Below are 14,633 nucleotides of genomic sequence, written 5' to 3'. Positions count from 1 at the left end.
CCACGCAAACCAAGATGGTGACCTGCAATACCTGGCTTGTGAAACGGTAGGACAACAGCCCCCCGCCAAGAAGCAGGAGTGGACGAATCTCTCCAAATTCTATTTATAAGACTCAGGAGGAAGGACACTGCAGAAATCCAAACACACACGGGCAAAATCATCATTGCCACAGCATACCTCCCTCCTAGCCGACCATACCTCCCAACCCCAGATTTCATAAACCTATTCAGAAGGAACACTCCTGTATATCTTATAGGAGATCTCAACGCCAGACACCATCTCCTGGGTAATAGGAACTCGAACATCGTCGGGAGACAACTAGCCAGACTAATCTCTGACACCACAATAAGATTTATAGGACCCCATTTCCCCACATACTATTCCCACAACTCCACCACCACCCCAGACATAGCATTAAGTAACATGAATGCACATCACAACATCTACTTCTCCCCTGGGCCTCTCACTACCAGCGACCACACCTCTATCGTTGCTACAATCTCCTCTGCCTCAATACTTGTCCCCACTCCACCCAGACCCAATTTCTCCTTGGCCAACTGGGAAGATTTCAAACATGAATTATGTACAGCTTTTACAAACCTCCCTAACCCTGAAGAAGGCACACTCGAAGACACAGATCAGTCCCTCGAGAGTTGGTACTCCTCAATCAAATCTGCAATCAATAACAACATCCCCACAACTTCTTACAGAACAATAACACATCCAAAACACAGCAGAGACACACAGATTCTCATCCAACAATACAATGCACTTAGATCACACTCCCAAACACACGGCTGGACAAGAGCACACTTCACACAATACAAAGCGCTCCAAGCTCAGCTGCACACATCCTTATTGACAGAACATAACACACACTGGGCCAGCATCATTACCAACACCGCCAACTCATACAACGACCCCACCATCTTCTGGCGAAAAATAAAAACTCTCTCAGGCTACTCTAACCCCGACCCACACTACATACTTGACCCCCACGGAGAAAGAAAACACTCCCCCTCAGAAAAAGAAAGCACCCACAGATCACACTGGGAATCCATTTTTCAAGAACAGGACGAAGAACAAAACGACCAAAAACACGAAAACAACGTAAGAGAATATCTAATCAAAAACCACGACAGACTCACTCCATATCATTCAGCAGACCCAGCCAGACTAGATTCTGACACAATCTTTACCTCCCCCATCACAGAAGGAGAAATTACTGCCATCATAAAAAACATGAGAAAAACCTGCCCAGGAGAAACCGGAGTCAACAAAACTATTCTATCCAACCTCCCCAGCATAGCCAAAGAAACTCTGAGACACATATTTAATGCAATCATCTCAGCTGGATATTTCCCAGACAAGTTTAAAGAAGCAACAATAAAGTTAATCCCTAAAAAGAATAAAAATCCTCATCTAGTAGAAAACCACAGACCAATATCTCTATTAGAAGTCCCTGGAAAAATCCTAGAACGAATAATTAACAACAGACTAAGAATACACCTAGAAAGCAATGACTTATACAACACAAACCAATACGGGTTCCGATTCCACAGAGGCACCACACATCCAATCGCCGTCGCAACAGAACATATTGCAATACACAAAGCCAACAAGGGTCAGTGTCACGTGGTCCTCAGGGACATCACAAAAGCCTTCGACAAGGTGTGGCACCTCGGTCTTAAACACAAATTCCTCCACCTTAATCTCCCTACAATAACTGAGAAAATCCTATGCGATTTTTTAGATGATAGGAAAGCCAATATTAAGATAAATAATTACACTGGTGCCAGCTTTGCCCTGGGTTGTGGTGTCCCCCAGGGGAGTGTCTTGTCCCCAACTCTTTTCACCATCTTCACAAGTAACACCCCTCAAGCAACACACGGCATAAATATCAGTTATGCCGACGATATTACCCAGATCGTAAACTACCCAGGACCATCAAGGAACGTTATGAATTCCAGAACCAAACAAGAAGCTGAGAAAATAAACGCTTATGAAAATCAGTGGAAAATACGAACAAACATTAATAAATTGTCAGTAATTCAACTAGCAAACAAAAGAAAAGAGCCACTAATAATTAATGACGAATTAATTGAATTTAAGGAGGAAGGGAAAATACTAGGTTTCAAGGTCAACTCAACAGGCTACCTCGCTAGCACAAATGACAGGAGACAAAAAGCCACTGGAGCACTCAGTCGATTATACAGATTCAAAGACATGCCAATACAAATTAAAACCCACCTAGTCAAAGCACTTGTTCTTCCCATCCTCGAATATCCACCCATCCCTACACACACCTTCAGCCACACTCAACTAAGGAAACTACAAACAATTCAAAATAAGGCTCTCCGATTTGCAACCAACCAACACTACCCCTACACCTTAACTACAGAACAAATACATACAATCACCAAAACCAAACCCTTGAATATTAAAGTACACAACCAAGCCAAAAAGATATGGGAAAAAATCGAAGAATTTGATAACGAAACGTACAACACCTTAAAAAGCATCACTGAGGAAAGGAACCTCATCTTACACAAATGGTTCCCAAGCAGCCTAAAAACCATAGCAGAAAACCCAGACCCTGTCCCCATCTACTAAAACTCCCACCAGAACTACAATCCCAGCCCGACCTAACTCCCGCTAGCGAGTCCCGCATCTCACAACGACCCACATCCCATACACTCCCTATGAAACTCTACGGGAACGAAATGAACTCAAACCAGTTACCCAAACAGTACCCGCATCTACCAACAAACACTGACAAGTGTCCACAAAAGACTGCAATACTGTTGCTAGTCGCCAACAAACCACCCGACATCAACCACAAAAAACAACGAAACATTTAGCTAGCTGGCTAGTTATACAAACAAATAAATAAAACAAAATTATAAATACAACAAATAAAAATACAAATACAATTATTAAACAAATAAACAATTAAATAAATAAATAAATAAACAAACAGACCATTAAACAAACAAACCATAGGAAAAAAAAAAGCAAGGTGGCCAGCCCACCATCTTTCCACTCCTCCTTCCTTCCTCCTTTCCCACTTTCCCTTCCCCTCCACACAACCTTCCTTCCCCCCCCCTTTCCTTAAAAAAGAAAAAAAAAACACTGCTTCATCATCCAGGTACCTCAGCACTACATGGGGAATATTATCGACTCCGGAGAAGTGTCATGACAGGGAAAGGGTAGACCAAAGTTTACAACAAGACAAAGGAATGTTGTAAGTCTCTCCGCCCCCAGAACGGATGTCCAACACCTTAATCTCCTCCACCTCCCTAAGCCTGGCAAAAACCGAAGAACGAGGATCCCTACAGGAGACCTCAGCGGTAGGATAGGGTAGGGAACGCTAGGGCAGGGTAGGCTGGGGTAGGGTAGTGTAGGGCAGAGAAGAGTAGGTTAGGATGGGTTGGTTTAGGCTAAAGTAGGACAGAATAGGAGAGGGGTAAAATGTGCCTAGTCCAGGAACGAAAAATATATCAGTTATCCATGTAACTAGCGTTTTCTATTTCGGTAGATTATTTTCTTGTCTGCCTAAAGTATCGTGATGTACGAACAATGAGATTAGATATCGAAACTGTAAGATGCGAATTAGTTACAAAGACGGTATTTTGTTTTGGCTAACGTTACATCGATACGTTCAGCTAAGTGCAACTCGGCAGAACTGAACAGTATATGACGTGCTAGATGAACGCTGTGACCGGAAAATAAATATATATGTATATATACTTCAGCATACAGTAAACGATTTTATGTTAACTGAAGAGAAGCCACCACAGCTAATGGGTTAAGTTTACACACACACACACACACACACGTTGCGAAAAGTTTCACTGACGAAGTGGGTGGTTACTGTCCCCCTAGAGCAAGGGGACTGGTGTGTGGGTGTATGGTCACAGCCTTGCCCTTAGATCGGACTATATGAGCTCTCAGCTCCCTTCCGGGGGGGTAAAAGCTGACGATCACGACCATCAAGTGATCCTGACCGACCCGGTGAATTAAACACACACACACACACACACACACACACACACACACACACACACACACACACACACACACACACACACACAAACACACAGGCACACACACACACACACACACACACACACACACACACACACACACATACACGCACACACATACACACAGGCACGCACACACACACACACACACACACACACACACACACACACACACACACATACACACAGGCACACACACACACACACACACACACACCATTACTTGCAACTGGCTGGCCTATCATACAGCCATATCCTATATTCATGAAGTACAACACATCTTACATTTACGTAGTATGTAAAAAAAAAAAAAAAAAAAAAAAAAAAAAAAAAGATGGTTATATAATACAGAACTGGGAAATATGATGATGATGATGATGATGATGATGATGATGATGATGATGATGATGATGATGATGATGATGAGAGGGGAGTAAACAGGGTGAGATGAGGAGAATGAGAGAGATGGATGGACATAACAGTGAATGTATTATGTATATTAACCTGACAAATGCCGAAGTAAGCTGGTAAGGGTGAGGTAATATGGAGCCTGACCCTACCGTGACGCCATATAATTATTGATTTATCCACCGATAGATCTATCTATCTATAGCCCGACGCCCTAATCCCGCAAAGAGTGGCCGCAGACAAAACGCCTCCAAGTCGCTCTGTCACCCACCATTTGACTACCCTCCCCCCAACTCACCCCCCCCTCATATACCTCTCAACTCCATCCCTCCACCTCATCCTCGGTCTACCCCTCCCTCTCCCTCCCTCCACTTCACCTACATACACCCTCTTCATTCTGTCCTTGACCTCCGCGGCAGGCAAACATGCTTCCCAGAGCGCTTCATCACACAGTAATTTAACAACTGAGTTGAAACTGATCGGATGCACTACAAAACCAACGTTCCCTGAAATGGCTAGTGCCATGGCCATGAACGAGGGAAGGGAGGCCCCCTTGGGTGGCAACGAGGAAGAAATAGATATGGATACCGGGTTTACGGAGGTCATCAGTACAAGAGAGAAGAGAAAGAGGATGATACGCGGCAGCGAGAGGGAAGCGAGTGATGAAGAAGAGGACAGAGACAACAAAAAGGTAAAGAATAAGTCGTGTGGGGTAGATGGAGGTGTTATTATACCATGTGATACGGGGAAGGCAGTTTCTAAGTTGAAGTAGGGCTTTTATATCCCTAGACTTTATACCCACTTCTCTGGTGGGTATAAAGTCTAAGTCCGAAGTAAGGGTTTTGGTGCCCTTAAGACTTATACCAGATCCAGTCACTCGAAAAAATCCTAAGTCCAAATTGGAGTGCTTTTTGGACTTAGGATTTTTCGAGATGGTGGAACTGGTATAAAGTCAAAGTTGAATTGTGGGTTTTTATACCCAAGAGTTTATAGCAGCAAGTTAACTTGTGCTGGAGTCTACTGTGTACTCTGTTCCATGTCTTTGGCAACTAGAGTATAGCATTGTAGGCTTTCTTTGCATACTTTACTTTTTCTGTGATATTGTATTTTAGTCATTTGTAATACCATAAAGGGCAAAGTAAAGTTGATATACAGCTGATTCTTTTATTATCTTTAGTGTTTTACAAGAGTTTACAATTACAATACATTTACAAAGTATACAAGTAGCAATGGCAGCAGCTGTTAGGTTACTCTGGCAGAAGATTTTATATATTAAAGTATCTCAAAGTATATCACAAAAGTATTGGACTAGAGCAAATGTTTCAAGTATTATCAAAGTATATCAGTTAAATACGGGCAAGATACCTTTAGCAATTAATATTATGTAGTAGGTCCTATGTCTATCTCCAACTCGCTCCCTCGCTCCTACTCGCCCCTCTACCCTCTCTCCATCACGCTCACTCTAGAACGACAGAAAAAGAAAAAGCGCATAAAAAAGTAAAGGTGGGGAAGAGAAAGAAGCACTAAAGCAGACAGACACTAACAGACAGACACACCATCCCAGCACGTTCGGCTGCGCTGAGGACAGGCAGACAGGACAGACGGAGAGGAAGATGGAAGTGGAAGGAAGTCCCCCCTTTCCCGCCTCCCCCCACCCCACCTCCTGGGAACTAAACACACACACACACACGCAAAAAAAAAAAAAGAAAAAAACTCACGCACACACAATCACACCCTAAAGGAAAATACAAAGAAAAATACAACCTGTCACCTGTCCTGTCCGGCGCTCCGATCTCCATGCAGGCTCTCCGGTCTCCCCTGGTCTCTCGGCCGTCTCGTCTCTCCCTCGCAGCCGTCTCTGCATCGCCTGGGGAAATACAGGAACATCAAAGGTGCCTAAGGAATGTAATGCCTACCAGAGTAACGCTATACAGGTGCCGCCACAGCTGCTGCTACCCTCCCTACCACATCACCTATCAGTACAAGCTACAACACACGCCGCACCAGTTCCTCTGCAGGGCTTGCCATGTTCTCGAGCGGCCATCTCGTCGTCTACAGCTGCCATTTCTTCCGTAGTTGCCACCCCTTCTTCTGAGGTTGCCATGTCTTCTGAGGTTGCCATTTCTTCTGAGGTTGCCATCTCGTCTCCTGAGGTTGCCATGTTTTCTGAGGTTGCCATCTCGTCTTCTGAGGTTGCCATCTCGTCTTCTGGGGCTGCAGCTTCGCCTTCCCCCTCGCCTGCAGTTGCCATCTCGCTGGCCAGGGTTGACATCTCGTCCTCCGGCGTTTCCATCGTTTTCTGTGGAGCAAATATCAATTAGGCCAAAGTACGCACTATATGCCACTGCTGAGCCTATGTCCCGTATTCTGGGTGGCATAGCAGGCTTCGTAGCGCATTTCCCTGAGCGATTTATTTTCCATAACACCAACATTATATTGCAAACTTACGTCAATGTCTTCTAACCCCAACTTGTCACCCAATTCCTTCCCATTCCACACATCCTTCCTTTAAGTTCTTCACAGCCATACTGTACCATCACCACACCCACACTACCACCACCACCACCACCACAACCACACTCCATCACAACCACACTCCATCGTAATACAACCACCAGCATAACATTATCACCACTACCACAACCACGTACTACCACCACCATCACAACCACACACCACCACCACCAACACCGCTGACATCACCACCGTCACAACCACCACACAGCTATCAGTGCTCTCGTGCAAAATTTGAGAGAGAGAGAGAGAGAGAGAGAGAGAGAGAGAGATCTGTGCGTGTGCGTGTGTGGTGCGTGTGCGTGTTTCGTGCGTGTGCGTGTGCGTGTGCGTGTGTGTGTGTGTGTGTGTGTGTGTGTGTGTGTGTGTGTGTGTGTGTGTGTGTGTGTGTGTGTGCGTGTGCGTGTGCGTGTACGTGTGTTTGTGTGTGTGTGTGTGTGTGTGTGAAAATAACTCTTTTAACAATAAACAAAATGCATGACTAAGTGTACGATGTGAGAACAGCTCAGAAAAAAATATTTCAAATTTCAAAAAGTTTAAAAATGGTTCAAATACCTTTTACTTGTGAAGAAAGCGATTATTTCCCACTCCTGTCGTCTGTCGTGTCGGTGTAAATATCCTTTGCTTGCCTGGCCGTGTAAATATCCTCTGCCTGCTTGGTCGTGCGAAAATCCTCTTCTTTCTTCGTGTCAAAGGAAAAATTCAACCTGAGAGGTGGAGAGCAGAGGTGTGAGGGTAGGTGAGGTTTGACTGGTGGCAGGGAGATGGGAGGGGGGGAGGTAGAAGGAAGAGGTGAGGGGGTAGGGAAGAGATGAGGGGGTAGAGGGAAGAGGGGAGGGGGTAGAGGGAAGGGGAGGGGGGTAGAGGGAAGAGGTGAGGGGGTAGGGAAGAGGTGTGGGGGGTAGGGAACAGGGGAGGGGGGTTGAGGGAAGAGATGAGGGGGTAGGGAAGAGGTGAGGGGTAGAGGGAAGAGGTGAGGGGGTAGAGGGAAGAGGTGAGGGGGTAGAGGGAAGGGGTGAGGGGGTAGAGGGAAGAGGTGAGGGGGTAAGCAAGAGGTGAGGGGGTAGGGAAGAGGTGAGGGGGTAGGAAAGAGGTGAGGGGGTAGGAAAGAGGTGAGAGGGTAAGCAAGAGGTGAGGGGGTAGGGAAGAGGTGAGGGGGTAGAGGGAAGAGGTGAGGGGGTAGAGGGAAGAGGTGATGGGGTCGAGGGAAAAGGTGAGGAGGTAGGGGAGAGATGAGGGGGGTAGAGGGAAGAGGTGAGGGGGTAGGGAACAGGGGAGGGGGTTGATGGAAGAGATGAGGGGGTAGGGAAGAGGTGAGGGGGTAGAGGGAAGAGGTGAGGGGGTAGAGGGAAAAGGTGAGGGGGTAGGGAAGAGGTGAGGGGGTAGAGGGAAGAGGTGAGGGGGTAGAGGGAAGAGGTGAGGGGGTAGAGGGAAGAGCTGAGGGGGTAGAGGGAAGAGCTGAGGGGGTAGAGGGAAGAGCTGAGGGGGTAGAGGGAAGAGGTGAGGGGGTAGAGGGAAGAGGTGAGGGGGTAGAGGGAAGAGGTGAGGGGGTAGAGGGAAGAGGTGAGGGGGTAGAGGGAAGAGGTGAGGGGGTAGAAGGAAAAGGTGAGGGGGTAGAGGGAAGAGGTGAGAAGAGATGAGGGGGTAGGGAAGAGGTGAGGGGGTAGGGAAGAAGTGAGGGGGTAGGGAAGAAGTGAGGGGGTAGGGAAGGGGGACTGGAGTAGCGGGCATAGAGAAGGTGACAGTTTAGAGATGGTGTGTACAATTAGCCACTGCTACGACGCCAAAACACAAAAATCCACCTCTGGAAATATATCAGTGTGGTTGTTTGTAAATATTGGCAAATTTAACAATGGTATTTAACATATTTTCCATCGGCTGTTTAATTAGCAAGGAGTGTTTGGGACTTTTCATAAACCTCAGGGCACCTTCGAAATAAACAGATGTTAACCAGGATTATTGTATCTCCCTTGCCGGACGGGTGTGTGAATAATGAACTCATTTCTTAGTAGGGATTGTCACCGAAAAAATAGCTTCTTTAGACCCAAGAGCACCAGCATTGTCAACAGCTCGTGTCATAGTGGAACTGCTGTGCCGTGTAAATATGTAGTTATAATACGTCCACATCCGTCATCCAATAGAGTACACGCATTATTTCTTTTAAGTAATTTCGTGAAGGGGTGGGGGTACTGCCAATCTTCACCCCCCTCCCCCCGTAGTTCACACAACGCACGACGTCAGAACGCATGCCCTGATCAAGGAAGGGTGTAAATCACGATCTTTAGGCAAATATGTGAACTGTACAGTCATGAGAGCCAACCTGAAAGCCATTATGGTCAAAGCCCCATCCTGTCACCGACCATGACTACCAAAATTTCAGTCAGTTATCGAGAACGTGAATAAATTGGATAATGTCGGGGCAAATGATCATGGTAGTGCTAACCCATTCAGCCAGGAAACGTCGTTCATTTTAATCATGCAGCAGCCTGATGATTTTATTCAGCTTAGGGTACACTTTTCAAACTGAAGGAGTCAGATGCAGTACTAATAAAGTCTTTAGTACGAGAGGCTGCTCGTAAGCTGAATAAAATCGCTTGATAACAATAAGAATAAAATAAGAATCACGTCACTCTGGTTCAGGGGAATTAAAGAATCTTTACCTATCCTAGGTTCACGTAGTCACCATATTTCGTTCAGAAATAACAATGATTAGATGGATGTGAAATGTCTCCTTCAATGCGAGGCCTGGGAGTGTATGTGTGTGTGTGGGGGGGGGGGTAGGTTTAATATTGACGAGTTAAGAGGAAGGATGGGACAGGAGTGTATTGGTGTAGTGATGTGGAGGGGTTGATTGAGATGGTTTGGAGATGTGGAGAGGATGGAGGATGACAATAGGGTAAGGAGAGAGAGGTGTGAAAGTCGGAGGTACAGTAGGGTTGCTAGAGGCAGACCGGAAAAGGCCTGGGACGAGGTCATAGTGTGTTATCTCAGGGATAAGGGAGTGAATAGGGAGGCTGCAAAAGATTGTGCAGTGTGGAGAGCCGCCATTATGTGACCAAGGCCGACGACGCATGCAAACATGTTAGATCCTTTAAAAAAGATACGACACGAACGATTCGATACAGGTAAGGTTCAGGGATCACCATTTTATATAATTTATCTCCTGCCACTTTTGCCTTCCATCTCTACAGTATCCCCGGCCATCCTATCGCGTTGACGAACAGGGGAATTTGGAGGAGGAACACGAACAACAACAGTCTACCCTCCTTCTCCCTGCCTGACTTGCCTCATGCCCATCCCCCCCGCTCTCTCTATCTTACCTCATGCCTCCCCCCCCCCTCTCTCTCTCTCTGTCCTATCTGTCTATCTCCGCACTCCGACACGTCAACTAAATATGACCCACCACCTGTTTAGTGGCTGTGTGTGTGTGTGTGTGTGTGTGTGTGTGTGTGTGTGTGTGTGTGTATCAGTATGTGTGTGAACTTGTGTGTGTACATCATTGTGTGCGTGTTTCTGTGCTCGTATCTGAGTGTGCGTGTATCAGTGCCTGTGTGTATCACTGCCTGTGTGTATCACTGCCTGTGTGTATCACTGCCTGTGTGTATCACTGCCTGTGTGTATCAGTGCCTGTATGTATCACTGCCTGTGTGTAACAGTGCCTGTGTGTATCAGTGTGTGCGTATATTAGTGTGCGTGCGTGCTCTGATCAGTGCTGGTATCAGTGTTTGCGCGAATGAATACGTGCGTGCATTAGTGTGTGCCTGCTCCGTGTGCGCGTTTAGTGCGTACATGCCACAGCGTGTGCGCGTTTAGTGCGTACATGCCACAGCGTGTACGTGCATCGGTGTGTGCGAGCATCAGTGTGTACGTGCATCGGTGTGTGCTTGCATCAGTGCGTACGTGCATCGGTGTGTGCGTGCAACGGTGTGTGCGTGCATCAGTGTGTACGTGCATCGGTGTGTGCGTGCAACGGTGTATGCGTGCATCAGTGTGTACGTGCTAAGTGTGTACGTAGTCAAATTGTGTGTGTGTTCAGTATGTACTTAGTCAAATTGTGCTTGTTCAGTGTGTACGTGTTCAGTATGTACGTGTTCAATGTGCGTGTTTATTGTGTGCGTGTTTATTGTGTGCGTGTTCTGTGTGTGTGTGTGTGTGTGTGTGTGTGTGTGTGTGTGTGTGTGTGTGTGTGTGTGTGTGTGTGTGTGTGTGTGTGTGTGTGTGTGTGTGTGTGTGTGTGTGTGTGTGTGTGTGTGTGTGTGTGTGTGTGTGTGTGTGTTTATTGTGTGCGTGTTCAGTGCGCACGTATTCAGTGTGTGCGTATTCAATGTGTGCGTGTTAGTGTGCGTTCTCAGTGTGTGCGTACTTGTGTGCGTGCTCTGTGTGCGTAATTACTCTGTGCGAATACCAGTGTGTAAGTCAAACTGTCTGCATGTTTGTAAGAGTGAAGGTATGCAAAAATTTAATGATGATGATGATGATGATGATGATGATGACTGAGGTGTCTGGCAGTAGATAGTAGCAGTAGATTGATGATGATGATGATGATGATGACTGAGGTGTCTGGCAGTAGATAGTAACCGTAGATTGATGATGATGATGATGATGATGATGATGATGATGATGATGATGATGATGACTGAGGTGTCTGGCAGTAGATAGTAGCAGTAGATTGATGATGATGATGATGATGATGATGATGATGATGATGATGATGATGATGATGATGACTGAGGTGTCTGGCAGTAGATAGTAGCAGTAGATTGATGATGATGATGGTGGTGATGATGATGATGGTGATGATGATGATGATGATGATGATGATGATGACTGAGGTGTCTGGCAGTAGATAGTAGCAGTAGATAGATGATGATGACGATGATGATGATGATGATAATTTTTTCTAGTTCATTTTAATCCGGAAACTTTTATGTTATCAAGGAGGATTCTGTACTCTACTCCTTTCACCTTAACTTGGCCCAAATTTTCGTCCATTTGCAGCTTTTCACGTGTCTCAGTAGCGTCTTTGAAACAGCACTTTTTCGTGACTAGCATAATATTCTATTGTTACAACTCAGGATTCGAGATAAAGAGATTGCAATTTAGGCCAAGTTAGAGTAAAATGAGTATAGTGAAGGGGATGGGATGGAGGGATGGAGTAGAGAGGTATACGAGACAGGCGGGTGTACGTTGGGGGAGGGCAGCGAAATGGCAGTGTATAGGGCGACATGGAGGCGATTTGTTTGTGGCCACCCCTTACGGGTTTAAGGCGTCTGACTATAGATATCTAGACAATTAGGGCTATAGATATAGGTGACGATACACGACTATTAAAATTACATCCATTTCCCTTATTTTCTACAATTTCTTTGGCCTACAACGCTTCCTGGCTGACCGTAAGATATCCCCGTGTCCTAATTTAGTCACCTTAATGGCCAAAAACAGCAAAACCCAACACTTGCAGCAAGAGGAGAAGCCTACACACCATCACTACCCCCTAACCAGCAAAACGACGTCTATTGCCCTCATCTGTTGAATCTATTTGACCTATGACACTTCCTGGTTGGCAGCAAGATACCTCTGTGTCCTATCTGAATCATCTTAATGGCAAAAACAGCGAAATTTAACCCCAAAACAGTAAAATTTAACACTTACAGCAGGAGACGGAGCCGACGCAGCCTCACCCTCTTATCGTCCGAGTACCACTGACTGACCAATGGAATGCCATGCTTGTTCAGCCCAGAAACTTGTGTGAAACTTTACCCAGCTACTTTTACATCCACTAGAGGGCACGGAGGCCCTCTCATCTTCAGGGTAACTCTAGTATTTTATTCTAGCTAATACAAGAGGCTAATATGCACCTGTGAGCTATTTATAAATGTCTGAGAGCGTTCATGCTGTAAATATTAACCCTCCAATGATCGTGACAACTCTAGTACTTTTCTTTTATTAGACTCCAGACGATTTTATTCAGCTGGGATTGGGTCTTAGGAGGCTGAGTGCATAAGAGAAAACCGTCGTAGAGGAAGCATCAGGGACCGTAGCAAACAAAGTCAGAAATTATACTTAGATGTTTACCATACTCTATTCACTTTCACTTTGCCTAATATTGCCATCTCCTCACCTTAAATGCTGAGCTGTAAGGATACATTAACACTAGAATATAGAACAATACTCTCTTTTCCCTAAATGGACCTAAAATTACCATCTCTCCATCTTGAATGCTGAGTTGTAACAATAGATGAACACCAAAACATGATGCTAGTCACGAAGGAGTGCTATGTAAAGGATGTAGAGCCATACCATTGTCATTTCCTGGCACTGGGCTACGTGAAATGAGTAAAATGACCTACACAAGGAAGGAATCTGGCCCGTGTTAGAGGAAGACCTGTATAGTCACGAACAGGTGCTATGGAATGGATATAGAACTTCACTTTAACTTGGCCTAAAATTGCCATCTCTCCATCTTGAATGCTGAGCTGTAACAAGAGCCTGACATTAGAATATGATGCTAGTCACGAAAAAGTGCTGTTGAAGATATGCAGAGCCGTGTTATCGTCATCTTCTGCCTGTAATAACGATATGAGAAATAAGCAGCAAATATAAGATCTCAGCCATGTTAAGTCTGATAAGCAATACATACAGCTTAATGGAACACTCTGATAAAAATTACAGATATAAACTCATTCTACAACTCCCTAGCAGCTCCTCCTTAGAGATTTATTTTCCTTATTACACCGTACATTACTACTGGACTGTAAAAATCCTTCAAACTCTGCCATTCTTTGCATTAAAAAAAACACACACACACACAAAACGATACATACGCCCCTGGTTGGCATATTCTACAGGACTGTGGTTTTTAATCCTCGGTATCGACATCACACAATGTCTGACCATATTTCCATCTCCTGCCGCGTCTTTTTCCTCCCGATTGGTTGAAATTCTCTCTTGTGTCCCCTAAAAAGAATTCGTTTTACACACCCTTCCTCATGCATGCCAACATTCACTGGAAGCTCACCACACAAATCCCGTTCACTATCACATATGCATTGCCATAACCACTCTAACCAGCCAGTCCTTGATCTCTACCTTTCCCACTGCCCACTTCACCATCTCCCAGGGGGATCTGTCAAAGGCCTTCTCCAAATAAAAACCAAAATTCAACTCCCTCTTAAATCCTATGTATTTTTCCTTAAGCTGTCGAATGATGAATATGGCATCAGTGGTCCCCTTTGCCTGGCATAAACCCAAACTACAGTACATATCATCAGTATTCACTCTTTCCGTTACATTTTCCGGGACTCTCTCCATTCACTTCATTATCTGATCCAAAGTCTTTATGCCTCCATTATTTCCTCTTTCCAGGGCATCACCTTTCCCTTATACACATTTACAATCACACTCTTAAACCAGTCATCTCGAACAGCACATCATCATCATCATTCATCATCCGGACCTCCTTTCTCACCCCAGGGCAGGGTGAGGAGTAGCAACATCCAGACAGCCAAAGTTTGCCCATTTCAATGGGCCACATTTCCATTCACTCATCACTCAAGCCCTCGAAATTCTGGCTCCAGCAGGTGGGGTGGGGGGGACTTTCACCACATTCTGTAGCTTCACATATACCTATCTGCTAGGGCCAATCCAAACGCTGTCACGTTAAAA

At 45.4% G+C, this 14,633-nt stretch overlaps 1 protein-coding gene across 1 annotated transcript in view; it reads right to left on the bottom strand.

The window, feature by feature from the left end:
* Positions 1–14,633, bottom strand: part of LOC145410764 (uncharacterized) — a 116,357-nt gene that overhangs the window by 60,816 nt on the left and 40,908 nt on the right. The window contains exons 19-20 of the mRNA XM_080280866.1: positions 1,540–1,717; positions 448–557 (exon numbers count right to left, since the gene is read on the bottom strand). Of these exons, the coding sequence (XP_080136992.1) occupies positions 448–557; positions 1,540–1,717 (288 nt within the window). The remainder of the gene's footprint in view (positions 1–447; positions 558–1,539; positions 1,718–14,633) is intronic.

Source organism: Coenobita brevimanus, chromosome 86 (genome assembly GCF_032717465.1).
Source record: "Coenobita brevimanus isolate Jiangsu-jjx chromosome 86, ASM3271746v2, whole genome shotgun sequence".
NCBI lineage: Eukaryota > Metazoa > Arthropoda > Malacostraca > Decapoda > Coenobitidae > Coenobita > Coenobita brevimanus.
This window is presented reverse-complemented; position numbering and strand designations above follow the sequence as displayed.